The sequence below is a fragment of the Peromyscus leucopus genome, chromosome 14, assembly GCF_004664715.2.
Source record: "Peromyscus leucopus breed LL Stock chromosome 14, UCI_PerLeu_2.1, whole genome shotgun sequence".
Classification (NCBI taxonomy): Eukaryota; Metazoa; Chordata; class Mammalia; order Rodentia; family Cricetidae; genus Peromyscus; species Peromyscus leucopus.
This window is the reverse complement of record NC_051075.1, coordinates 834,470-862,248: the sequence shown is the minus strand read 5'-3', so window position 1 is coordinate 862,248 and position 27,779 is coordinate 834,470. Positions and strand designations below refer to the sequence as shown.

Sequence of the window (27,779 nt, the reverse complement as noted above, 5' to 3'; positions counted from 1 at the left end):
GCTTGGGCCAGTGCAACATATAATAAACCCTCAAGGAATGTTAGCTATTATCATCTTCATCCTTTGATAGACACAAGCAATTTGTGGGGCTATAACAAGACAAAGCATGCACACAGCACACACACACTCAGATCAAGGATGGCTAGTATTATAAAAGGCAATGTTCAAAGTTTGCATATTTAAAAAAACACAAGTGACAGCATCACTACTAATTAAAATCATCAGGGTACTTGTATTCAACTTTGAGGATGTTTTATAAATAGACACTGGAAAGGAAAGGCAAGTATTGATACACATAGAATTTGTTAGAAAAGAAAAAAAGAGGGGCTGGAAAGATGGCTCAGCAGTTAAGAGCACTGGCTGCTCTTCTAGAGAACCTTGCACTGCCATGGTTGGGATTCAATGCCTTCTTCTGGCCTCCATAGACATGGCATGCACATGGTGTACACAGAACATGCAGGCAAAATATCCATTCACATAAATTTTAAAAAAATCTGAAAATAACTTCAATTAAAAATATTTTAATTTTAGAATAAAGTTACATTCTATGAAAATTTAACAACCATATTAAATTATGTATGTACGTATGTATGTTTGCCATATATCAAATTGCTAGTATTTCACCAGTTTTGAAGTCCAAAAATACTAACTTCATATGGTTCAAAGTAAATATAGAAAATATGTTCTAATAATGAAATACTATCAATGAAATAAAAATTAAATCCTAATTTAAATGCTAAGTTGAAAAAAATGATGAGTGAAAAAATTCATTTGTAGATTTAGACTTAAGCACACTTGCATTTTTGTTATTATTTGCTTCTTGCTTTAATACTAATGGCTTTGCATTTATGCATATGAAAATTATATATAAGAAAAAGGAAAATCAGAGTTGATTTTACATATAATATACAATGACCAAAATCTATTCAAATTCCTAAGATTCATGTATTTACATATTTTGCTGTCTCTCATATATCATGTATTTTCTTTTTTTGAAGGAGGGTCTTTCTTCATAGCTAAACCTAATCTGTAACTCACTGTGCAGATCAGGGTGGCATCAAGTTGGAGATCCTCCTGCCTCCAATCCCTAGAGCTGTGATTACAAGAGTGAATCACCATGCTCAGTTCTCATGTATATTAAAGATGTTTTTCTATACTAAAGAAGCATGATTCATTAATTAAGAAAAAGAGACAAAAGTTGCAGGATCCTTACCATTGGTACACAGAAAGTATTCAACAAAACTCAATATATTTTCATAATTTAAAAAAATGCAAAACTCTAGGAATGGAAGGAAATTACATCAACATAATACAGCCCATATATGAACGCAGCACATAATACTCAGTGGCATATAACATGCAATGTTCCATCTCACATCGATCACGGCAATAGTACAAGTCCTGATGGAATAATCAGGCAAGAAAAGAAACAGACCTCCATTTCTAAAGTCTTCTACTTATCTAGGATGCAGAAACTCTAAATAGTCCATAAAAATCTTATGAGAATAAATGAATTTCTATCATTCTAGTGTGAACTGTATAATTATTTAATCTGTAGAATAAAGTGTCAACAGGTATCCGCTGTATTTACACAGACAGCAAACATCCTGAAAGGGAAATGAACAAAACGAGGTCAAGCAAAATACTTAAAAAAAAATAAATTTAGCCAAAAAGGCAGAACTTGACTAACGAGAGTCAAAGAACATTGGTGAAAAAAATGAAAGAGTAAATAGAAAGACATCCTCTGTCAGTAGACTGGAAGCTTTAACATTATTTAAATGCCCACAGTATTGAAAGTGATTTACAGATTTAAGACAACCCCAATGCCTTTTTTCTTTTTTTCCAGAAGCAGAAAAAAAAAAATCCTTAAAATAATATGGAATCTTACAGATGCCAAATATCTAAGTATCTTTTTCGAAGTCTCACACTTCCTGACTTCAGAACATAATATAAACCTACAGTCATCAAAACTAACAGCATAGAGACAGATACAAGGCCATCAGAATAACATACATAGCCCAGAACCAAAGCTGGGTTATATGATCCAGAAGGCACCATGGCTACACAAGGAAAATATAGTCTTAGCAAAAAATGTGTTGAGAATATTAGATATAGATGTGCTAAATAATGAAACAGAATCTGTAGCTTACCCATAACTTAAAATGAAGACTTTAACAAGACTTAAAACAGCAAAATCCCTAAAGGAAAATATGAAGCAGCTCCAAGACAACATATGTCACAATAATTACTGGACATAGTTCTGGCATCAAACTGGAAAATGTTAGTGCAGAAATGAAATGAACTCGATGGAGAGAATATTTGCCAACCACAGACACAATGAGGGTTACTGCATGGAGCACACTACTCTACAACAGAAGACAAGAAGAAGCAGCTGAAGCAGCAACAGCCTCCACTGCCAATTAAAAATATACAAAAGGGCCAGGCGGTGGTGGCGTACACCTTTAATCCCAGCACTTGGGAGACAGAGGCAGGAGGATCTCAGTGAGTTCCATGCCAGCCTGGTCTACAAAGTGAGTTCCAGGACAGCCAGGACTGTTACACAGAGAAACTCTGTCTCAAAAAACCAAAAAAAAAAAAACAAAAAAACCCAGAAATGAATTAAATAGACATTTCTCCAAAGAAAATAAACACAGGATCAATGTCAGGAACAGGAAATGTAAATCAAAGTCACAGAGACACCCATTTGTATGGCCACTATCCAAACAAGGTAAAGAAGTCTGCAATTTCAGCACCTTCTTGGAGCCAGGATGATCAAGGAGTTCAGAGTCATCCTCACACACCTTGGATGTTCTAGGTCCACATGGCTACATGTGACAAACAGAAATCAAAAGCAAAAACAGCAAAACCAAATATAATAAGTTTTAGCAAGGATTTTCAGAAAACGGTGCTCATGTGCACTGCTGAGAGGAAAGTAAAATGTAGGCATTACGTATAACATTAGACCTTCTCAAGTGAAGAGGGCTGTGGAGATGACTCTGGGTAAAGTTCTCTTCACATAAACATGAGGACCTGAGATTGCAAAAAACACATAAAAGCAGGGTGTGGCAGGGCACAATTGGCAATGCCAGTGCTTCTGATGGCAAGAGGGGAGGCAGGTGTGGGCAGAACTCCCAGATCCTTGTGTTATGTTTTTGCCCCACTCCCACCAAGATGTTAAAATAGAATTGCCACATGATTTACTAATCCTCCTTCTGACGACTTATCTGAAAGAGATTTTACATACCAACAGAACTCACTGCACCATTACTCACAGAAGCCCAGTGAAAGCAACCTACAAAATCCCAATCATTAGTAGATAAGTGCTCAGTGCAGACGGAGAGGGAGGACTGAAAGACAGGTCCTACCAAGGTTGTTTGATAAAGCCTTAAGGAATTATATTTACCTAAAATTATATAGAATACACATAAGTGTGTACATACACGCACACTTTAAAGGAAGTTAAGTCACTTGGACTGACAATGCTCCCCACAAGAACTACAAAACTCCAGTACCAAGCACGAGAAATCTCCTTTCAAATAGTTGGTCAGAGTAACCAAGTAAATCCCAAACGATGTAGATTATCAACGTAGCCCTCAGTTGTCTCTCGGGGTTGAGGATGAGCCCCCATCACTGGAAATGCTGCACACTTAGGACACAGGACTTGGATCATTCAGGCTGGATCTGACCTGAAAGCCGCCTCCTTGTAGTCTAGCTTCCATGGTTCCAGAAAACACTGCGTAAGCTGCCAATGGAGGTAAGCAATCAAACAGCACTACACAGCGGCAACACCTATGAACCATAGTAATCCCAGCATGGAAGATACACATAAAGGTGTGGTAAGTGGGTATTCCCGTCAGTGACAACCAACAGTGATCTAACTAGACTTAAGGTCCACTCAAAAATAGGAAAATCTGCCTGGTACTGGAAACCTAGCCAGCTTCCCAGAGCTAATGAGATCTTGGACCTTAAAAGCATCTACTACCACCGCATTTCTAGAGCAGCATAATTCCTTAATATGCTCTACATCTTACCTTTATATCCACAGGAAGGTGTAGTGCCAACCCTCATTTTAAAAAACCTCTCTTTGTTGTAGGTGGTGGCGGCGGCGGCGCACGCCTTTAATCCCAGCACTTGCACTTGGGAGACAGAGGCAGGCAGATCCCCATGAGTTTGGGGCCAACCTGGTTTAGAGAGTGAGTTCTAGAACAACCAGGGCTACACAGAGAAACTTTGTCTCAAAAAACAAACAAATGAACTAACAAACAAACAAACAAATAAACAAACAAAACCTCCATAGAAAATGGAAACCATCTCAGAAAACCACAATGAAACAAAATGCTGAGATCAACAGATCATGGAGAATCTACCTCCAACAGATACAACTATATCACAACTCCTGTATCTATAGGTCAAGGATCATCTTATCTTCAAAGACTTTAAGAGTTAGAATACCAGGAAATCTGCTGTAAGCCAGTCTCCTACGGAAATGGCTCCATAAACAATGAAATACTATCAGTGCCATAAAAATTAAATCCTAATTTAAATGCTAGAAGTTGAAAAAAATGATCAATGATCAATACTCATTTGTAGTTTCATACTTATGCACACTTGTATTTTTGTTATTATTTGCTTCTTGCTTTAATACTAATGGCTTTGCATTTATGCATACTAAAATTACATATAAGAAAAAGGGAAATCAGAGTTGATTTCTTATACACTATACAATGACACATATATTCCAATTCTAAGATTTCAGGTAGTTATGTAAACGAGACTGGATTAATGGCAGCATCAATGGACACGCACTTACTGTACAAGCATGAGGACCTGGGTGTGGATTCTGGGCACAGTGGCATGCATGTGTGGATTCTGGGCACAGTGGCATGCATGTGTAGTTTCAGCACAGGAGGTAGAGAAACTCAGATCATGGGTATTGGTGGCAAGCAAGTCTAGCCAAAATACCTACCTCTGAATTCAGTGAAAGACTGCCTCCCAAAACAGGTGGGAAGTGATAAACAAACACCCAAGATTGACCTCTGGCCTCCACATCTGCATGCACACATGTACACACGTCAAGTATTTACAGGAAATGGTGGTACATGCCTGCAACCTCAGCACCCAGGAGGCTGAGGCAAGAGAATCATGCATTTGAAGGCAGTCTGGGCTACACAGTAAGATCAAAATACAAATCAAACAAATAAAAACAAGAAAAAAATTTTTTTTAAAGATTTATTTATTATGTATACATTGTTCTGTCTGTACATATCCCTACAGGCCAGAAGAGGGCACCAGATCTCATTACAGATGGTTGTGAGCCACCATGTGGTTGCTGGGAATTGAACTCAGGACCTTTGGAAGAGCAAGCAGTGCTCTTAACCTCTGAGCCATCTCTCTAGCCCACAAGAAAATATTTTATGATGAGTTTCTATAAATTTTAAAATAATAACCCTATATATTAAGCTTTGTTTCTTTTTTTTATGCAGTAAGTCAAACGTAGATATAAGTATATTCCCTTTTTGGAGACATTGAAGCATTAGTAGATTTCTTAATAGTAAATGATCCTCACATCGATGACAGGATCCTACTCCCTATTCTAGAATAAAATATATATTGCTATTTTCATGTTATCGAACCACAGAGGACAGTATGGCCCCTGTATACACCATGACTTCAGCCCAAAGACAGTGAGTTCAAATTTCTGACTGTAGATGTAACCAACAGTCTTATTAAATAAGAAACACAGAAACAATGTAAAAGGGAAAACCGAGAGGTCAGAGCTCAGAGCTAAAATCTCACCCTTCCTCCTGCGGTGTCCCAGCTTCCCGAAAAGAGAGCTATATCCTGTCTGTTGGTCTTTTTATAGTATTTTGTTCTGCCTTCTCATTGGTTGTAAACCCAAACACGTGACTGCCTCGTCACTGTCTGAATGTACAGCCCCCTAGGTTTTAAGGCATATGTCTCCAATGCTGGCTGTATCCCAGAACACACAGAGATCTATGGGATTAAAGGTGTGTGCCACCACTGCCACACTCTTGCTATGGCTCTAATAGCTCTGACCCCCGGGCAACTTTATTTATTAACATACAATCAAAATCACATTTCAGTACAATTAGATTACCACCACATCTGACCAATCAAGAAAGGCAAGAATAAATTTTCTCTTTTTGGTTCTTTTGAGACAGGGATTCATGATGCAAACTACACTGTCCTTGAGTTCAACACAGTTCATCTACCTCAGGCTCCAGAGTGCTGTCACTGCAGGCATGTGTCACCAGGTCTGCTCTGAACATACTATAAAAATCAACTTGCTTTGATAGCTGAAAATTTATATTTACATCCTTAAGAGTAATCAACTTTGCCTTTTTGAGGTATGTATATATGTGGCAGGATGCAGATGTCTATTTTCAAAGTACAGTTACATGTTTCCCAATGTGAGCTACTTTTCTTGTTAGGTGAAAAAAAGAAATGGTTCAAAACATATTTTGAGGGGAAACTTTTCATAGACTGAGAAATTTTCTCTCTGTAGATAATCTGAAGAAATTTTACATGTTAAATTGAATAATAAAATATTCAACTGAAAAAATGTGAGTAAAATTAGTATTTTAACTAATAAGTTAATTATATTTTCTGGGAAAAGTCCATTTCATTTTACATTTCAGATTTTTGAAATTGTCTCTATTCCACAGATTATTTAATTCCACTCCTTCTACATTGTTTGCTTTTAGATGTGATCTTAAAATACAAAACTGAAATTCTATTTTTATAGCTCTGCCTTTGCTAAGAAACCATTGCAGGAGCATGTTGGGGTAGCAGGCTGCTATGGCATTCATCATCGCCTTTTATGCTTCCTTCCATGCCCTTGTTTGCTGCATTTGTTACTTGGGATCTTTTGTCTGCTTTCATCTCCTTCATGCATTGAGCACTACAGATCTAAAGTCCACCAAAGACTCCATTTGGGCTTTTGTTTCCCACAAAAGAGTTTTAATCTTATATGATCTCATAATCTCACTTTTCTGAAGGAAAAATGAAGATACATCTTCTTAGGCTACTGTTAAATAAATCAATTTATAACTCTAAACTTCAGGAAATGATAAATTAAATAAAAATCAACATAAAGATTTTAGCACACTATAGTTATTTCCTCAATAAGTGCTAATGCAGGGAAAGCTTTTAGGTCATCTCAAGCAACCACCATCTGTTTGTGTATTAATAGAGTGAAGAATTCTTCCATGCAGTTTACTGAATTATAGACTCTTAAGTGAGAAAACCTTGACTATAGAGTAAGGAAAAGTTGATCTATTTTGAGCGCATGGATTCATCATTCTGACATTTGTGTTCCACATGTAAGCTAGAGGTATAACAATGGGTTCCTTTTCTTATAAAGTCAGAATCTCTTGGTTTTGACCCAAAGACAAGATTGAATCCACCACATTGATATGGAAAAGAAGAGTAAACAATATTGGAGAGAGACAGATGAAAAACACCAGTGAATATATTTGGGAAAGGAAGGAAAGGATGTCAAGAAAGGCAAGGGTTATCTTGATCCAGGGTTACCTTTCATCCCAAGAGACACTAGTCAGCCACTCCAGAGGCTTCACAAGAAAATATCATCATGATCTAGATTTTAGTTTAGGAAAAACAGTTTGACAATAATATGGGTGTGTTGAGCCTACAGATGAGAACATTAAGTAGGAAGTGAATTAAAAAAAAAAACCAACAAAACTCTAGGTACAAGAGGAATTTTCTAAGGCCACAGTAGTAGAGTAGCAAGAGCATATGTAAGTATGGTATGACTGTATGAAAAGGTAATGTATTTATGACACATTGAGGCAAGATATACTTGAGAATGACCAGAAAGATGGAGCCTGTGCAAACAAAATGGAACTCCAGAAGGTGAGCAGAGAAAGATGAGCTCATGGAGACAATGTTTCTAGAACCTGTGGGGGAACTCAAGTGAAGATCATCTACATCACCAGATATAGTTTTATAAGATATTGATTTATATAAATAAATAAAAGCCTTTTGCTTAAGAGCAAGATCCAATTAAACTGATTTGTATGATACTCCCACGTGGAGATGGCAGAACTGTTAGCATATATGAGGTATTCCCCATATACCAAATGTGGCGTGAGAAAAGAGATACACAGGGAACATTTCATATAGGAACTAAAACAGATAGGTTCAAAAGAACTAAGACAGCCGGGCGGTGGTGGCGCACACCTTTAATCCCAGCACTTGGGAGGCAGAGGCAGGCGGATCTCTGTGAGTTCGAGGCCAGCCTGGGCTACCAAGTGAGTTCCAGGAAAGGTGCAAAGCTACACAGAGTAACCCTGTCTCGAAAAACCAGAAAAAAAAAAAAAAAAGTCTTCCAAGGGGGGAGAGATAAAAAAAAAAAAAAAAAAAAGAACTAAGACAGAAGTAGATTTGCCTATCCTGCACAAAATTTTTCGGCTCCAACTATCACTGATGGACTTGCAGAATTCTTATCCACTATCACTGTATGCCACACAACATTGATTCTGACCAAGGAGCTCACTTTACAGCCAGAGAAGTACAATTGTGGGCCCACGCTCGTCGACTCTACTGATCTTACCATGCTCCCCTCCATCCTGAAGCGGCTGTCCTGAAAGAATGGTGGAATGGCCTTTTGCTTTCTTTGTTTGTTTGGTTGGTTGGTTTTTGAGACAGGGTTTCTCTGTGTAATTTTGGTGCCTATCCTGGATCTCACTCTGTAGACTAGGCTGGCCTCAAACTCAGAGATCCATCTGGCTCTGCCTCCCAAGTGCTGGGATTAAAGGTGTGCGTCACTGCTGCCAGGTGGACTGGCCGTTTGAAGACACAGTAACAGCACTAATTACATGACAGTAGCCTAAAGGGCTGGGGCAGGGTGTTCCAGAAGGTGGTATATGCTTTGAAATAGCATCTAATATAAAGTACAGTTTCTTTCAATAGTTGGGATTCACCAGCTCATGAATCAAAGGGGGGAAAAAAGAAATGGTTTCTTTCACTCACTGTCACCCATAGTAACAACCTAGGACAATTTTTGCTTCCTGTCCCTACAACCTTAAGTTCTATGGGCCTAGGAGTTTGGGCAGTGGAGCACTCCTGCCACAGGCAAAACAAACATTTCATTGAACTGGAAGCTTGAGACTTGCTGCTTTGGCCTTCTGATGCCCTTAATCCAACAGGCAAAGAAAGGATTAACAGTGTTAGGAAGAGTGATTGATCGAGACTGACAGGGAGAATTTGGATTGCTTCTGCACGGTGCAGGAGAACTTTTAGGGAGTCTCTTGTTACTATGTCTTGTGATTAAAGTCAATTGGAAACTACTATAAACCAATCTAAAAAGAATGACAAAAAATGCTGTGGATATCATTCTGTATAAATAAAACACTGATTGGCCAGTAGCCAGGTAGGAAGTATAGGCAGGACAAGGAGAGAGGAGAATTCTGGGAAGTGGAAGGCTGAGTGGGAGAGACAATGCCAGCCACCGCCATGACAAGCAGCATGTGAAGATGCCAGTAAGCCACAAGCCACGTGGCAAGGTATAGATTTATAGAAATGGGTTAATTTAAGATATAAGAACAGTTAGCAAGAAGCCTGCCATGGCCATATAGTTTGTAAACAATATAAGTCTCTGTGTTTACTTGGTTGGGTCTGAGCAGCAGTGGGACTGGCAGGTGACAGAGATTTGTCCTGACTGTGGGTCAGGCAGGAAAACTCCAGCTACATCAAAGGGCACAGACCCTCCAGGAATAAAAGTATGGGTGACTCCTCCAGAAAAACAACCAAGGCCCGCTAAGGTGTTAGTTTATAGTAGAAGAAATATAGAATAGGTAGTAGAGGAAAACAGTTAAAAATACCAGCTAATGCCAGTTGCAGAAATAAGGACTGTATGTGACATGAGTACTTTTGCCCTATTTTGTTAAGAATGTGTTTGTACATATATAAACATATATTAAGCAGATATTATGTTTTCTTTATTATAAACCATTGATTGGGATAGTATCAGTGGTAATCACATTTAAATTAGGAGACATTAAAAGACCAAGCATCCTCAAGGGACATTGACACCTATTCCAAAATAAATAATCCATTTGCGTTTGCATATAAGATTGTTATATCATGCTAGAAGAATTCTGGCCTGGGGCTGGTGAGGTGGCTCAAAGGTTAAGAGCAGTTGCTGCTCTTCTAGAGGTTCAATTCCCAGCAACCACATGATGGCTCGCAACCATCAATAAAGAGATCTGGTGCCCTGTTCTGGCCTGCAGGCAACATGCAGGAGGAATACTGTATACATAATAAATAAATAAATCTTTTAAAAAAATCTGTATTAAAAAAATTCTGGCCTGGCTATTACTTTCATTTAGAAATTAAGTATGACATAAGGAGATGTGATTGCATGTCAGGTCAACAAAGGGTGAACCTGTGAGAGCTAACATTGGCTGTCAATGTGACTACATTTGTAATCAACCAAAACTTCAGCAGCAAAGCATATCTATTAGAGATTCTCTTGATTGGATCACTTGAGGTGTGAAGATCTACCCTAAATCTGGGACACATCTGCTGGTGGGAGGCCACATAAAGAGAGCATGGGAGAAGAAACCTTTTGCTTTTTCCATGTTTGTCCTCACTCTTGCTGGTAAGTTGATCTACCCTACTGTTGAGGCATTCCTTTGCTAGTATTAGAACTTATTTCTTCAGAATTCTAATGTAGACTGAAGATCAGCAGCTTTCTTAGGAATTCTCCAGAATTCCAGCAACAGATTGGAACTGCTGAGACATCCAGTCCTGTGACCCCAACAACTACTAGCTTCCTTGCCTTTCCATCAGGAGACAGCCATTATTAAGCTACCTGGACCACAGACTATAAGCCACTCTAATACAGGCCTTTCTAATACATATGCATTCATTTGATCAGTTCTGTTCCTTTACAGAGCCCTAACACACCAGGTTTGGGAGTTTTTTGTTTTCAGATATGAATATTGAGAAAGGGGGTAAACAAAAAGCTATTATTAGAAGAGACTGAAGAGAAAGTAAGTGCCTATCAGAACTGTGGAATATTCCTTTACACTGTCTGAATATATGTTGCTGTGATTGGCTTAATAAAGAAGCTGACACCTGGAGCCCCCAGGTGGAGCTCCTGGGAGTCCAATCGGCGAGGGAGAGGAGAGATTGTATGAGCGAGAGATACTGAGACCATGATTGGAAAAAGCACCGGGACAAATAGCCAAACTAGTGGAAATGCATGAACTGTGAACCAATGACTGTGGAGCCCTGATGGAACTGGACCAGGCCCTCTGGATAAGTGAGACAGTTGATTAGCTTGAACTGTATGGGAGGCCCCCAGGCAGTGGAGCCAGGACCTGTCCTTGGTACATGGGTTGGCTTTTTGGAGCCTGGGGCCTACGCTGGGAAACTTTGCTCAGCCTTGGTGTAGGGAGGAAGGGACTGGACCTGCCTCAGCTGAGTCTGCCAGGCTGGGCTGACTCCCCAAGGGAGACCTTGCCTTGGAGGAGGTGGGAATGGGGGGTGGACTGAGGGGGAGTACTGGGGGGCAGGGGGAGGGAGGACGGGGGAATCAGTGGCTGATATGTGAAGTTAATTATAAAATAAAAATATTTAAAAAAAAAAAGAAGAAGAAGCTGAATGGCCAATAGCTGAACAGGACAAAGTTAGGCAGGAGAGCTAAACTGAGAATTCTGGAAGAAAAAAGGGCAGAGCTAGGGAGCAGCGAGCAGACGCAGAGAGAAGCAAGATGGGAATGCCATACTGAGAAAAAGTGCCAAGTCACATGGCAAAGCATAGATAAGAAATATGCATTAATTGAAAATATAAGAGTTATCTAGTAACAAGCCTGAGCTATTGGCTGAGCATTTGTAATTAATACAAGCCTTGGTGTGTTTATTTGGAAACTGCTGAATGGAGAGAAACTTCTGTCAACAACAGCAAACAGAGGAGGAACCTGGGGGTGTGGGTATGTAATGCAACCTCCTTCTGTCTTCCAGACAAACGTATGAAGTGAGAATGATAAGGGCCACCATTTTTTTTTTTTTTTTTTTTTTTGATTTTGACAAAGAGCTGACTGAGATAAGGTCAGAGAGAAGCAGTGGAGCTAGGCTAAGATCAAAAGAAATGAGAATGCAAATGACTGAGGGAAAAGTCTGTGCCAGAGATCTCTGTGGAGAGATTGTGTCAGGAATGAGGAGGCCTGCAGACTTGATCAAAGACACCAAATGGATATGAATTTTAAATTAGTTCTTAATCATCTTCTGAATTCAAAGCAGAGAAATCCTGGCTTTGCAAATATAAGACAAAGAAAAAAGTTCTCTGTGCTGAAAAATAACCTTCAGGGGTTAAGTCTCATATCCTCTGACAAAAACAGTGTTAAAAAATAAACAAAGAGGGTGCTGGCAGATGCAGCACAGGGTCACTGTGGTGGATGTGCAGCAACTCTGAGTGCAGGAGGCTGTGGACACTGTGGGTGAAGTGTGGAGGAAAGAGAATATCAGAAGATGCAGGGCCTTATCAAGAACTGCCTTGTGCCTCTGGCTCAAGCCCAGGCCTTGGTGACCACTCAGCTGGAAAGGTTCCAGGACCGCCTGGCCTGATGCACCATGCATTGCAATGAAAAAGCCAAAGACTCAATGGATGCAGAAAGTAAGGAGCTGCAGGTGAAGCAACAGCTGGACAGCTGTGTGGCCAAGTGTGTGGATGACCACAAGCACCTCATCCCAACAATGGCCAGGAAGATGAAAGAGGCTCTGTCATCCATTGGGAGATAAAGTTGTTCGCCAGTGGCCATGGGGTTGAGGGCAGGCTATTTAAAAGGAAGAATGGAAATTTAGTCTGTTAAGCAATGTTTATGAATGAGGAAAACTTGGGACATGGCAAGTTCCAGACAAATGTCACTCACCTCTGGACACCAGTTCTTTTGCATCTGGATCTTAGAAGGTGAAGTGGAAAGAAACTGGTGCTAAAATCTGTATCACAGATAGTACAGCATTGAATTCTAGATCCTAGAATTTCTCGTGCAAGTGCTTGTTCTGACAGTAGAGATTGCCTTTGTACCAAGGGTTCAAATTCTTACTACATCGAAGCTGGCAGGTTTCTTCAACTTGTTGGTTATTTCGAGGAGAGGGGTGTCTGTTGCCAAGCTTCTGCTTACCACAGAATCACCACAGAACCCGCGTATGCTCCGAAACAACTCCCAGTCGGCTAGTGATTTAAAGGGAGGAAAAGGTTTCCTTTCCAGATCTTTTCTGTTTGGTTTTGTCTTATATGCAAAGGCACAAAGTGGATTTAAGACACAGGAGGGAAAGTAATTTGAATAGTTTCTAAAAGTTTCTTGTATTTTCTGGCCATCAAGATGGGAAAGTCCTTTTCTTCAAATTCTGTTATTCTGGAAGCTCCTGCAGAAGCAGGGCAGCGTCACACTGTGCATGGGAAACAGCTTCCTTCACTGACTTCTGCAGCAAGGTGAGTTATGCCCATGAAGAGCAAAGGGGTTTGGCTGCTATTCACAGACCAGTAGCTGAAAGTAAACAGTCAAATAGGAACTGCCGAGAAGTACTAGTTTAGGGAAAACCTAGATTTCATAGAATAAAAGTCCAAACCCATTATTACTCACTCAGCCCCTGAATTCACAGAGCCTTATAGAGGTAATCCCTAGCAACAAGGAGGCCTAAAAGTAGGCAATTTGGGCCAAGGAAGGCTAGGACTGCTATAGAGCAAGACAGGCACACACCTTAAGAAATGCCATTTTTGTCTAGAGCTCTGCAGTGCAGTGTTGCTGTCCCAACTTATCTTTTGGATAAGTACTATGTTGTATTTATACCAATTAATTACTTGAAACAGCAATATGCTTGTTTGTTTGCTGTCAAGCCTGTGATATATTTTCCAAGTAGTTTGGTTTCTAAATAAAGTCTCATTGTCTCCAAAAATAAAATAAAATAATATTAAAAAAATAAAGACATTTCTCCAAACTCAAATTCTGTCTTTTGTCATCTACCTACTCAGGCTCCTAAAATATTGCTGGTCCTAGTCAGCACTCCATATCAGACAAGATGAAACTTAAAACAGTAATTTGGGTAACTCCATTCACACACATACACATGTCAACATATGCAAAACACAATATACACGCATGTATGTAATACACATATACACATACAGACAATAGTTAACAAAGCAAAAAGGCAGGTACAGTGGAAGAAAATATTTGCTAAGAGTCAAATGAGGAGCCAGGAATGGAGGCACACACCTTTAATCCCAGCACTCAGGAAGCAGAGGTAGGAGGACCTATGTGAGTTCCAGGCCAGCCTGGTCTACAGAGTGAGTTCCAGCACAGCCAGGGCTACACAGTGAAACTCTGTCTCGAACCTCCCACCAAAAAAAGAATCAAATGAGGAGCTGGCATTCCAAATACCTAACTGAAGAGTTCTAATGTCTCATCTTTAATGCTTTTTTTGGTTAGATATCCATATAATCAACTGTCAAATATATCTTCGATGTCAAGATAGTGACACTGCTAAGCTCTGTTGTGGCAATTTCATAAATTTTTCAATGTATACTTCTGAGTAGGACTAGATTATAATTTTCCTTATCGTCTTTGTGCTTATTATTAAGGTGTAATAGACTCACTAAATGGGCTGGGTGGGGGGGAGTATTCTTCTTTTTGAGGATATTAGAATGATCTCTTCCTTGAATTCTTCGTAAAATACACATAAAGAAGTACCTGGGCTGACTGTTTTCTTGATGATAAGAGTTTAATCAACAGACTCAATTTCCTTAAAAGCTACAGGAACATGGATCATGCTTTCTAATTCTAAGTAGACACTTGAAAGGTTGCATCTATCTAGAAATGTGTCCATTTCTACTTGCATCTTGATATATTTTTATAGTCTTTAATCTTGATAAAATTTAAATTTGGAGATTTACTAAAATAAGAAAAAATCCACTCACTATTTGTTTGCTCAAACCAGCCACACTGACTCTATCATCTCCACTCTTTTCCTCTGTTAGAGAGGAAGTAAAAGCACAGAGGAGTGGACATTTTTCACTGTGAACTGACATTGCCTGGGACTATAATACATGGAGTAGTCTGGCGACTAAAGCTAGGAATGTCTTCCTCTACCAAGGGCCTACAGCTGTTTCTGGTGGGGAAAAAGGTATTGTTAGCATCAGATGACCTTGTTTGCTACTGTGGCATAGCTATCAGCCTAATGCAAGGATTCTCTGCTCCTTGTTTGCTTGTACTGTAGTGATAACGTCCTTAAGAATATCTCATCTCTAGACTAGCAGTAATAGAAATCATCCAACCTGTACAGATGGAGCACTTACCGATATTAGATTGCCTGTCTAACTGGCTTATCCTGATTGAGTTGTTTCAAAACATTAAGAAGTCACAGTCAGGTTGAATATTTTACTTACAATGTTAAGATTTCAAATTTGGGTGCCTTAAACTTTTCTAATTAGAGTCTCCAATGCTATTATTGAATCATATGCTATGTCTAAAAGGGCAAAAGAAAACACATTTTTGGCATAGTTAAAATTCTCATTAGTACTATAGCAGCTTAAAATTCTGAACATCTTCCAAATTTAGCTTAATGCATCCTACACACATGATTACAAAACTCTGAAGATAAAAATTGCTGGCTTAGAAAATGAAAGTATATCTACACCCCCACACAGCTAAAATGGCTTAATTCTGTCCATGAAAATCTACAGCCTGTTTTTCACTATGTGGTTCCTAAATAATCTGTCAATAATTTGCTAACTCACTTTACAGCCAAGTGATATTACATAGTAGTGATGATTCTACAGGGACACTACAACTCTTGCTCGGCTAAAAAATAACAAAACTGACTGAACTTCTGTTTTGTTTCTTAAGCTTTTTTTCTCAAATTTAGATTGTTTTATTTTATGGGTTATGAATGTTTTGCCTTCATGTAGGTCTGTGCATCATATGCGTGCCTGGTGCTCAGAAGAGGGTGTCCATAAGAGGGTGTCAGATCCCCTGGAAGTGGAGTTACAGAAAATTGTGAGATGCCAGGTGGTGATACTTGAACCTGGGTCCTCTCCAAAAGTGGTTAAGAGTCAGTGCTCTTAACTACTGAGCCATCCTTCCACCCACTGAACTTGAAAATCTAATGTCTAATAATCAACCTCAAATTTTTAATTATAAAGAAATTATTGATTTATTCATGGAAGCTATAGAAAACACACTAGAGAAAAAGAAAAATATCCAGAATTATACTGAAATATGAATTGTTAAGTGTGAATGCATTTTTTCAAATGATCATACCAAGGCAATACAAGTTAATTTTATGGGGCATTTATGAAATTACCAGAAGCAGAATTAGCCACTTCTGTTAAACAAGAGCTTTGAAATGGCTCCAAATTTCTATTGAAATATCCACAGGCTTTACTTGCTACACTAGATATAAATGGTCTAGGATCACGTTATATGCAACCCAACTTGCTGCTTCATATACATGTGTTCTTGACAACAGGATGGACGTCTACTAAACAACCTCCCAAGTAATAAAGCATAACAGAAACTACCTCTTCAGAATACTCTAACTTTAGACTATGGATATTGATACACACTGTCCTTTTCAATACCCAGAATCAAGTGTCTTAGCAAGTACCAAGTTGAAAACTAAAAGTTTATTTATTTATTTATTTATTTATTTATTTATTTATTTATTTATTTTACTTTGGTTTTTCAAAACATGGTTTCTCTATGTGTAACCCTGACTGTTTAGGAACTCACTCTGTAGATTAGGCTGGCCTTGACCTCACAGTGTTCCACCTGCCTCAGACTCTGGAGAGCTGGGATTAAAGGTGTGTGCCACCACTGCCTGGCAAAAACTAAAAGTTTTGAAGTAAACTCTACTGCTTCTTTTTGCCTTGTAAAAGAGTAAAAATGAATTATTTGAAATGAATTCTAAGTCTCATAATATTTACAAGAAGAAAAAACAAAAAATAAGCTTGACTATTTTTATAGCTATAAAGTTACCACATATAGGATTACTTTATTGAAATGAGATACACAATCTTGACACATTCAGAATACTGTATATTACCTTATTTAAGGAAGTATAATTAATTCTTTAAACTCCTGATATTATCCATGAATTAATACCGGGACATACTGTTTTATTGTAAGTGTTAAATAAAACTGACTTCCTCATGTGTCAGGGTTCTTTATTACCTAGCTTTTGATAAGCTTATGTGCCTTAAAAACAGCGCACTTTAAGATTTTAAAAGACTGAAATAGCAATCATCATATCATACCATTGAATCTTATTAAGTCCATTGCCTTATCATTGTTGAGTCTGGTACAACAACCTGCTCTATCTGAATCAAATCTACATTTTACTTCTCATTTCAGTGGCAGGATAACTGTTTCCACTTGATAGCTAAGGCCCTGAAAGGCACAGGATCGGTTTAGACAGAGTTTAGTGCTGGGATGCCAAGACTTAAGTTACAATCAATATATTAAATTAGCCTTCTTTTGACATTGTTTGAATTGGTATTAAGAAAGCAATAGCCAAACAAATGGAAACACATGAACTATGAACCAATAGCTGAGGAGCCCCCAACTGGATCAGGCCCTCTGGATAAGTGAGACAGTTGATTAGCTTGATCTGTTTGGGAGGCATCCAGGCAGTGGGACCGGGACCTGTACTCAGTGCATGAGTTGGCTGTTTGAAACCTGGGATTTATACAGGGACACTTGGCTCAGCCTGGGAGGAGGGGACTGGACCTGCCTGGACTGAATCTACCAGGTTGAACTCAATCCTCAGGGGAGTCTTTGCCCTGGAGGAGGTGGGAATGGGGGGTGAGCTGGAGGTAAGGTGGGGGGGAAGAGGGGAGAACAAGAGAATCCGTGGCTGATATGTAAAATTAAATTAAATTATAAAATAAAAAAAAAAAGAAAGCAGACCTTATGCCAGGAGGTGGTGACACATGTCTTTAATTTTAGTACTCAGGAGGCAGAGGCAGGTGGATCTCTGTGAGTTTGAGGCCAGTCTATCTACAAAGTGAGTTCCAGGACAGGCATCAAAACTACACAGAGAAAGCCTGTCTCAGAAAACAAAACAAAACAAAACAAAACAAACAAAAAACTGTGTGTACACACACACACACACACACACACACACACACACACACACACACACACACACACACAAACCAGGAGCTAGAGAGATGGTTCAATGGGTAAGAAAGATGCTTGCTAGAGAAGCATGAGAACCTGAGTTCAAATCCCCTGTATTCAGGTTAGAGAGTGGGCATGGCATCATTGTGGGTAACCCAGCACTGGGGTAGAGACAGGAGGCCGCCAGCCTAGCTCCAGGTTCAATGAGAGACTCTTCCTCAAAGAAATAAGGTAGAGAGTGATAGAGCAGGACACCTGATGTCTTCCTCTGGTCTGCATGTGCCTGCATAAACATGTGCATATACCACTCACATACATATACATGCACACTCACACAGAATCAAAGAGTCTGAACTTTTAAATTAGGGAGACAGACATTATTCTAGACATAGCTAAACTTTTTATAAATTTATGTACTTAAAATTTTCCTACATATTTGGTATAAGTCCTTCTTCAAAAACCTTATGTTAGAATTCTGCCCTCACTCCATCTGCATGACCGCACATGTGCAGTTCAGGAGTTAAGCAAAGGGTCTTGCGTCTTAGGACATCAGTGTGCGCTGGCGATGATGTGCCTGCGGCGTGGTCACACAATCAGCACATGTATGGTGTGGCTCTGTACCAGGAGCCCTGAAAAGCCAAACGCAGACCCCACCCCCTCTCTCTACTCTGCTCTGCTCTCCCCCCACTCCACCATCTTTCTCTCTCTTTCCTCCCCAGGCCTGGTCCTTTTGTCCTTCCTCCCTTCCTCCTAATAAAGCTCTCCGTTACTAAGTAACCGGGTTCTGTCGTGACCGTGACTTTTCCGCCAGTAACCAGTGCTGCCACCAGCACCATTTATCATTCATTTCACCTTAAAAAACACAAAAAACTACCAGTAAAACAAGAACATGTGAAAGATACCAGAAAAAGATTTAATTTGCCAAGGCATGCAAAGATTATTATATAGGCCTCCAAATCATCCTAAGAAGCCCGAGCTTTTTACAAAGGTTCTTCTGTCCCCTCTTAACTACAAAACCAATGCTCTTCCTAAGTAGATGTATGATTACTATTTTGTTTATGTTTAAAGATGGAATGGAAGCATGTTGATTTCAATCCTTCCATTCCAGCCCCCTGAGTAGCTGGAACTAACCACTGCATCCAGCAGAAAATATATGTTTACAATTATAACACAGATATACCTCAAAGAAGACATTTTTAAAAACTACATTAAACATAGGGAAACATGGGTGCTGTCTTTTAAACAAATGGTGAAAATTTTGCATTTAAGCATTTTATTTTGGCAGGCAGTGGTGATACATGCCTTTAAGCCCAGCACTTGGGAGGCAGAGTCAGGTGGATCTCTGTAGTTCAAGTCCAGCCTGGTCTACAGAGTGAGTTGCAGGACAGCCAGGGCTACACAGAGAAACTCTTGTCTTGGCAAAAACAAAACAAAACAAAACAAAAAAAAGCAAAAAAAAAAAAAATCTGAATATAAATAAAATGAGAGAGTAAAATAAAGCATATTTTAAAGTATATTAAAAAGGAATCTTTTCATAGTTAATGACATAAAAACATTAAAAATATGGCCTGTACAAACTGCCAGTGTTCATTTACTACAATTTATTGTTGATAAGAATGATTTATTTTTGGGCTAGGGAGATGGCTCAGAGGTTAAGAGCACTGGCTGCTCTTACAGAGGTCCTGAGTTCAATTCCCAGCAACCACATAGTGGCTCACACCATCTATAATGAGATCTGGTGCCATCTTCTGGCGTGCAGGCATAAATGCAGGCAGAACACTATATACATAATAAATAAATAAATATTTAAAAAGATAATTACTTCACAAACATACCCTCATTCATTTAAAAAAAAAAGAATGATTTATTTTTATGTAAAAGTTTTCCTAAATGTAATACAATTACAAACACATATCTCTTTAATAGGACTATTTTCAATTTTTTAATTAAATTTCTTCATTTATTTTATATACCAACCAGTTTCCCCTCCCTCCTCTCCTCCTGTTCTCTCCTCCTATCTATCCCCACCCCAAATCTACTCCTCCTTTCGGAAAGCATGTCATATCAAGTTGAGGCAGGACCAAGCTCCTCCCCCTGCATCAAAGCTTGGCAAGGCATCCCAGCATGGGGAATAGGTTCCCAAATGCCAGATCATGAGCCAGATCATGATCCCCCTGTTAACTGGCCCACAAACAGGTCAATCTACACAACTGTCACACCCATGCAAAGGGCCTAGATTGGTCCCATGTAGGCTCCCTAGCTAGGTCCCCCTAGCTCAGGTCAGCTGTCTCTGTGGGTTCCCTGTAATGACCTTGACCTCCCTGGCTTGTCAAGTCCCTCCTCCCTCTTTTCAACTGGACTCCCTGAGCTCGGCCCAGTGCTTAGCTGTGGTAACAAGGAGGACCCAAAGAGGGACACATGGATTTCCCTGGGAAGGGGAAATAGATGAGATCTCCTGGGTAAACTGGGGCAGAAGAGAGGGAGGAGAGCGATGGGAACATGAGGGAGCAGTTGGGGGAGTACAATGAAAGAGATATCTTGATCGGGGGCCCATTTTGGGGTTAGGGAGAAACCTGCCAGGAGAAATTGCCAGGGAAATTCCCAGGAATCCACAAGGAAGACCTCAGCTAAGACTCCCAGAGGACCCAACTCCCCACACCACATGGCAACTTAGAATTGGCTGTAACTGCAGAGGACCTGACGCTTTCTTCTGACCTCTGCATGAATGCAAACCCATACACTTAAAATAATTTTTAAAAAACACTTGAATTGCTTCACTTTAACTAATGTTGCATACATATTATTAAAAATACAAAACAGAATTTTAAACATAGGGTATCAGATAGTAAAAACATAACAGGCCACTTCTTATAAAGATGAGGTTAATCAATGTGAGTGGAAAGACCAGAGCAAATGAGCACACTGCATGTAAAGTTGCTTGTAAAGTGCAAAGGTCCAATACTTTGACCTCATAGCCTAGTAAATGCAAAAAATAACGAGTGGTGTGCAACTGACAAAGCTGCATCTTCCACATGTGAAAGCAAGTAGGAAGCAGGGTAACGTCAGAGCTGGTACACCTCTTAATGCTGGATGGAAAAGCACTAGCACAGCAGCAGGTGTGAGCAACCATACAAAGATCCTTGGAAGGTTGATCCATGGATGGAGTCTGGAGACTTGGTTCTTGAAAGGAAAATTATGGTTCTTTAGCTGATAAAAGTTGTTCCTTTAGCTAAACTATACAATGTTGCTATTTACAGAGCTCTCATTTGGTTCTCTGAAGTCCTAGACTTTTGATACACTGACCCTTTATCAATAAATAAAAACCCTGGACCAACAGCATCATGGAGGGCTTTGTTGGAGATAGCAATTGATGTCCCCATACCAAATACTTTTACTGACTTTGCTTCATATGAGTGTAGTACATCACTGGCATCAGTCGAACTACAGGCTGGGTCCTGAGACTCTAATTCAATCACCCAAATGAAGGCAGTCTTGGAGGTGCTCATCATAGTATATAAAATACTGTAATGTATGAAGTTACAAGTAAAATTACTTAAGCCACGATAATGAAAACACACTAATTCTTTTCTTTAGCACATTCAGGGTTAGGCTTTAATAATAAATAGGATTATAATTCCTTTTTCTATTAACATTTATAAAAGTACTTCACAACTGATGACTAAGACATAGAATCAGATATTCCCTGCCTTGGAAAGAATCCTAAGGGCCCACAAAGCTAGCAGGTTAGTAAAGGACAAAAGGGAGATTTCACAACATGAAAAGTGAACACAGCTAAGAGGATTAGGGGCAAACTAATAATGGAATGGGTTCTGTGGCCTTAAGTGAGTATGTTATCATGACTATTGTTTAAATTTCTTATACACCAACATATTTCACATTACTTTCTAGTGGAAAGTTTGAAAATGTTACAAGCCATCACTTATATGACAGAAATGGGAAGAGTGCAGGGCACATCAGAAATTAGACCAGACCCCTGCTGACATTTACCTTGCAGGAGAAATTAACAGTTGTCAATAAATACATTGCCTTTGATATACAGTTACCCTGTATGGCAGTGACCCAGATAATGCTTGCTGGTATTTTCCTACTTTCTGCATGAGCAAGATACAAAATATTCTTCTTTAGACATACCTTAACTATTTCTTCAATAAAACAAATGTGAGAAACAGGATCTCTCTTCCTGGTTAATACTTTTTGTAGATGCTGTACCTAAAGGTGGGGAAGGAGAGAGAGGAAAGTATATTTATCTGGGTATGTCCAAGGGAAACCAATGCAACACTTATGAACTGGAAAAATCAAGGTATATCTTAGAAATTCAAGACTAGCATTACTGCTAGCACAGGGGACAAGTAGACAAGGAGAGGAAAGTGCCACATGTTTCAGCCTTTGCTCACACTACAGGCAGTCAGCAGAGGTGCTGGAGTATCAGGGATGACAAGACATAAAGTCACAGGGGTAGATTATAAAGCTCTTCCCATCTTTTGAAATATTTACCTGTCCACAAGCAGCACAGATATGATCCATAAGTTTTTCCATGTTCGTCCAGAGGGAAGCACGAAAAGCTGCTGTGTTTCCTGGAGTTGGCATGGCAGCTCGCCCAGGACCTCCTGGTTAAGAGTAATGGGGATAATGAAAGTCCTCAGATACAACAAAAGTACAGAGAAGACAAAAACCAAGAGGTCTCCTCTCTCACAAATAGCTTCTTATGTACAATGTAAAAAGAATCTTTGTGTGTAGTAAGAAAAGTAAATATCACACAATCACCTGAGTGGGGCTATAAAAACAAAATAAAAGTTAATGAAAACAGTTTCTTTAAAAGGGAAAGAGGGCTGGGCGGTGTTGGCGCACACCTTTAATCCCAGCACTCGGGAAGCAGATGCAGGCGGGATCTCTGTGAGTTCAAGGCCAGCCTGGTCTACAGAGTGAGTTCCAGGACAGCCAGATCTGTTATACAGAGAAACCCTGTCTCAAAAAAAAACACAAAAAAAGAAAGAAAGAGGGTGAAGAGTCATGAAACAAAGTGAAATGTTTTACATATTCAAATTAAGTTTACAAGAATGACAAAGATAAGCCCTCACACTGAATTCAAGAAAATATAGAATCAATGGAATTATCTGTGTATCAAATTAACAACACAACCATGGGGGAACCAGTTAATTCAAATAATTTAAAATCACAGAACACTTACTTTAGTAGGATACATGCTATGGGCAAAGGAACTTCAAGGAAGTTATGAATGTAACAGTTTGCTGTGTGTGCAGTTTGGATGTAACAGACCGGCTAATTCAGGTATATTTTCAAAAGCAGCAACCAATGTTCTCATTACAAACCGAGTAATGAAGAACAATGCAGTAGAAATTAAAGGTATATCCCCAAGCCTGTGTACTGGAAGAGCAGAGTGATAATGACCCCTCAAAAATGATAAGCCTATCTAGCATGCAAGTTTTGATTTCTACAATCATCCTTCCCCAACCCAACCAATCAAATCAGAGCTCCTTGATTAAAAACCAGGTTTCACCACTAGAATATAAAAATTCAATGCAAACCAGTTGTCAATTGTGCAAAATGTTCAGAGAAAATGAATATTTATCAAACAATAACAATAAAAACTATGGACTTGACTGGAGGGGACAGCTCTTATATCACAGGCTTGCCACTTGATGTTGTTGGTCACTCTGAAAGAGCCTGGCAGTCTGCAGGCAGCAGGCTACACACTCCTGCAGCTCTCCTGCTCTCTGGGTCAGAGTCAAAAAGCTATGGTGAGCTGTGCTTTTGGAGCTCCTTCTACTTGAAGCTGAAAGACTTTACGGTCCTACCCAGTACCTGGCTCTTGTCATGCACACCATACAGACAAAAATCATGTAGTGTGGCGCTTCCTACAACTCCCTGAAAGAGCACAAAGTCAGACTATCCTACTTTGTGGAGAGGACTCCTCTGAAGCCTGGTCCCCTGCCATGCTGTCCAGGGCAGCTATCTCTCCTACTCTTTTTGCTTTAAGCTAACTTTCTTAGTGTTCTCATAATGTTCCTAATTGCTCTCCCACTTCAAGATCTGATTCCAGCTCACATGGTCCTTGTTAGGTCTCAGAAACCCAGACAAATGGCTGAGGTGACTATTAACATATCCAAGTGGACTCTGGCCAGCTCTCCCACCTTTGCTCAGGACCTTTGGCTCCTCCCAGCACTTCTCACCTTGCCCCCTACCCTAAACCTCTCCTTCCCAGGGGCTGGCTTCTGCTTCCCATCCTGCAGCCTGATCCCTTTATAATTTGGCCATTTAGCTACACTGGTCTCTTAGCCTCCTGGTCAGAGCCACCTCTCAGAATCTCCTCTCTTGCCCTCCCTCCCCTTCTCTTCTCTCATAGAGTGCTTCAGTGGGCCGGCCATGTTCAGCCTGGACTCTTCCCCTCTGCCTGTTTTCTCCTTTTATTTCTTGTCATTCAGTCCTGAGGCTCATCTCTGAAGGGCAATTGGTCTTTGCCCCCCTCCTTTCTCAAACCAGTCATTCTCCATTTCTTTGTTGTAACAGTTTCCTCAAAACAAGTTGGGATAAATCAGGCCATCGAAAGGATACTGGTAACAATAGACTTTAAAACTGATAATAAAAAAAAATAAGTCATGAATAAATAGAGAAAAATAAGCATTTTAAAAAAATAAAGGGGCTGGCAAAATGACGCAGCAGGTAAAGGAGCTTGCTGCCCAGCATGGCAGACTGAGCTTATATCCGAGACTTCACATATTGGAAGAAGAGAATTACTCCAATAAGTTGTTTCTAACCTCCATACATGTGCCATGGCATGCATGCACCCACATACAAACAGAAATAAATTAAAATATAATAAATATTAAAAATAAAATAAATAAAACCAAAAGTATAGAATCTGCTTTTGAAGCAATTCAGTGGGAGTTTGGAACACCAAAATCCTGTCAAGAATTCACAGTCAAGACAGGGCTTACAAGGTCACAGAAGGAAATGGGTATTTTTCCTGGGAACTGGACTAGAGGCTATTTGTGTTACAAGCTATCAAAAAATTTGTCCATGCTTTAAGGCATCAAGGAAATGCTGAATTTAAAGGTAAAAGACTAATTATCTTAGAAATGTCAAGTATTCAGACTATAGGATGATCACTGCTGCTATGGCTTAAAGTGAAAATAGGGACAAAAACCAGTGAAAAATCACAATAAACTCATGAGTCTTGGCAGAAAACAAACAAATCACACATTTAAACTGGAGGCAATGAAAGGTAAGTTTGCTGAAAACATTAGAACCACCAAAAACAAGGCAACAGGAAAGATGCCTTGAAGGTGTCTCAAGAATTGGCCAGACAAAGGCCATACAACTCTGCTTTGTGAAGCTAATTTCCCCAGGATCAAATGTCAATGATCATGTCCACCAAAGAACTCAAGAGTCCATGGCAGCCATGGTCCTGGTTACTGTTTGAGTAGGAGTTAGACCTCGGCATTGACCATTTAATGCTGAGTTTGTACACGGATTTGACTTAGACTTCAAAAGAACACCTGGAAAGTCAGTGTATGGCCAGGTCAAAATGCCTATGGATAGTCCCCAAGAACTTACTGCATTAAGCTATGAAAGTAGAGTCAAAGCTGTAACAAAGACCTTAGGAAGCTAGAGATTCTAGGAACATGGAACATCTGCAGAGGAATGCTGTAAGCAACAAACTGAGCCACTGCAAGACAGAGAGAGGCCATGCAGACTGCAGCCCCAAGACCACGGGTGGAGTACATCCTAGTAATATGTACTCCAGCTGTTGGTCATCCTGCTGGATTCCAGTCTTGGGGTAATCTCTCCTGTTGTAAATAATACAGCAGCTAAAATATTAACCCCATTTTTTGCTTTAGTCAGCACTATTACATGCTGGAAACTTTAACCTTTTTTTTTTTTTTTTTTTTTTTTTTTTAACCTTTACTAATGTTCACAGGTAAGAGTTTGTCTTAAGTCTCAGTAGAGACTTTGGAATTGGACTTGAAAACAACACTGAACTGTTACAACTATGAGAACACATAGACAAGACTGAGCACTTTGCTATGTGGGATGGGTGTGGCCCTTTGGAGCCAGAGATGGGGTGTAATAATTAGATTGTCCCTCAAAGAGTCATGAACTGAAAGTTTAAGCTCCTAGCACTACGGAATCAGCAGAAAAAGGTAGGCCTAATTAAAAGTACATCCCTGTGGGACATGCCTTTGCAGGACATATTTTATCCCTGGCTCCCTGTTCCTTTTTTCTCTCTCCTTTTGATTCCTGGCTGCCATGAGGGGAATAACCTTTTCTACCACACACTCCTGCTACCATGACATTTTTTGCATAATTGAGGTAGGCAAGGATAGAGGAAGCCTAGTATCCAGTGACTTTGCCTAGCTGAGATATGCACACACCTCTTTTCAAAAACAAAAGTCACTTCCCAACCTGTGACCCCCACCTTCACTGAGCTGCATGGACACCCTGCTACAAACAATGGAATAGGTGGCTTCTTCCTGGCAACCTCTTAGTGGCTCCCCTTCTGTGGTTAATCATATCCTGGAATATCTGGAGCAATGGGTTGGTCCAGGCTGGACTGGTTTTGGGTACATACACAATAAGGCAAACTGTTTCCTCTGAGTGAACGTTAAGCGAAAATCTTCTATTTACCATCTCCTATTTATACATATTCTTGATTGGACATACATATGATTAAAACCAGTTACATCCTGGGAAAGTGCATGCATAATAAATAAAGTAGTATGTAACCCAAGTCTATCAATCAAAATAACACCTATACCCACCCTTAGCAAATGACTAGTCTTTCTGCTGGACCTACAAAAGGAAACCCCAGATAGCAAGCAGGCTCTCCTGAACTGAATGCTTGCTCTGAGTCTGCTGCTCTCTTATTGAGACAAAACTAATATTTCTTCCTTCTTTTTCAATTATTTTTCTCATGATACATTGTTAAGGAAATAAAAGATAACAAAAAAAACCAGCACATAAAGATTTTTATGGTCACAAGCTACATACATTGTATTATGATAATGTAATTATGATTGAAATAACCAACTGGCTAAAGAGAATGCCAACCTAAAGGAAGGAAAAGAATATTTGAAATAAATGGATGCTTTCATTGGTAAGATTTAACAGACTCAAGACACACAATAAGCTATGTCATAAATTTGGGTTTATTAAAGTAATGAAAGAAGCTAAGAGTTCCTGAAATATGGATGATTTCTAGTTAATGATATTCTCTACTTCTAAAAGCCAGCAAGATTCAGAACAAACAAAAAGTAGGAAAATAATTTACTTAGAAGAAATAAAGAATCAGATAAACCCTTCAACTTGATTATGAAACGCTCAAACCAAATGCCATTGATAAATTAAAAGGAAGAAGAGACCAGATAACTGACAAATGAGCCATTAGTGGGAAACTGCTTTAAAATCAATTGTAAGCACAACTGTGAAACAGACTAGAGATTTCCTACTTAGTGAATCTTGAGAGTGCACATAGAATCACTGAGAGGTGTGCTTCCTCTTTTAATGACTGTTAGGATTTGGTTCCAAATCAGAGTATTTCCAATGACTACAGAAAACACATAAGGGATACTGG

The 27,779-nt window shown here is 39.5% G+C and overlaps 1 protein-coding gene and 1 pseudogene across 3 annotated transcripts in view; one reads left to right on the top strand and one right to left on the bottom strand.

The window, feature by feature from the left end:
* Cog5 (component of oligomeric golgi complex 5) overlaps positions 1 to 27,779 on the bottom strand; it is a 328,269-nt gene that overhangs the window by 127,465 nt on the left and 173,025 nt on the right. For all 3 annotated transcript variants that reach the window (XM_028891732.2, XM_028891734.2, XM_028891733.2), the window contains 2 exons: positions 22,682 to 22,794; positions 22,319 to 22,396 (listed from right to left, as the gene is read on the bottom strand). In XM_028891732.2, the coding sequence (XP_028747565.1) occupies positions 22,319 to 22,396; positions 22,682 to 22,794 (191 nt within the window). The remainder of the gene's footprint in view (positions 1 to 22,318; positions 22,397 to 22,681; positions 22,795 to 27,779) is intronic.
* LOC114708445 lies at positions 12,418 to 12,791 on the top strand (annotated as a pseudogene).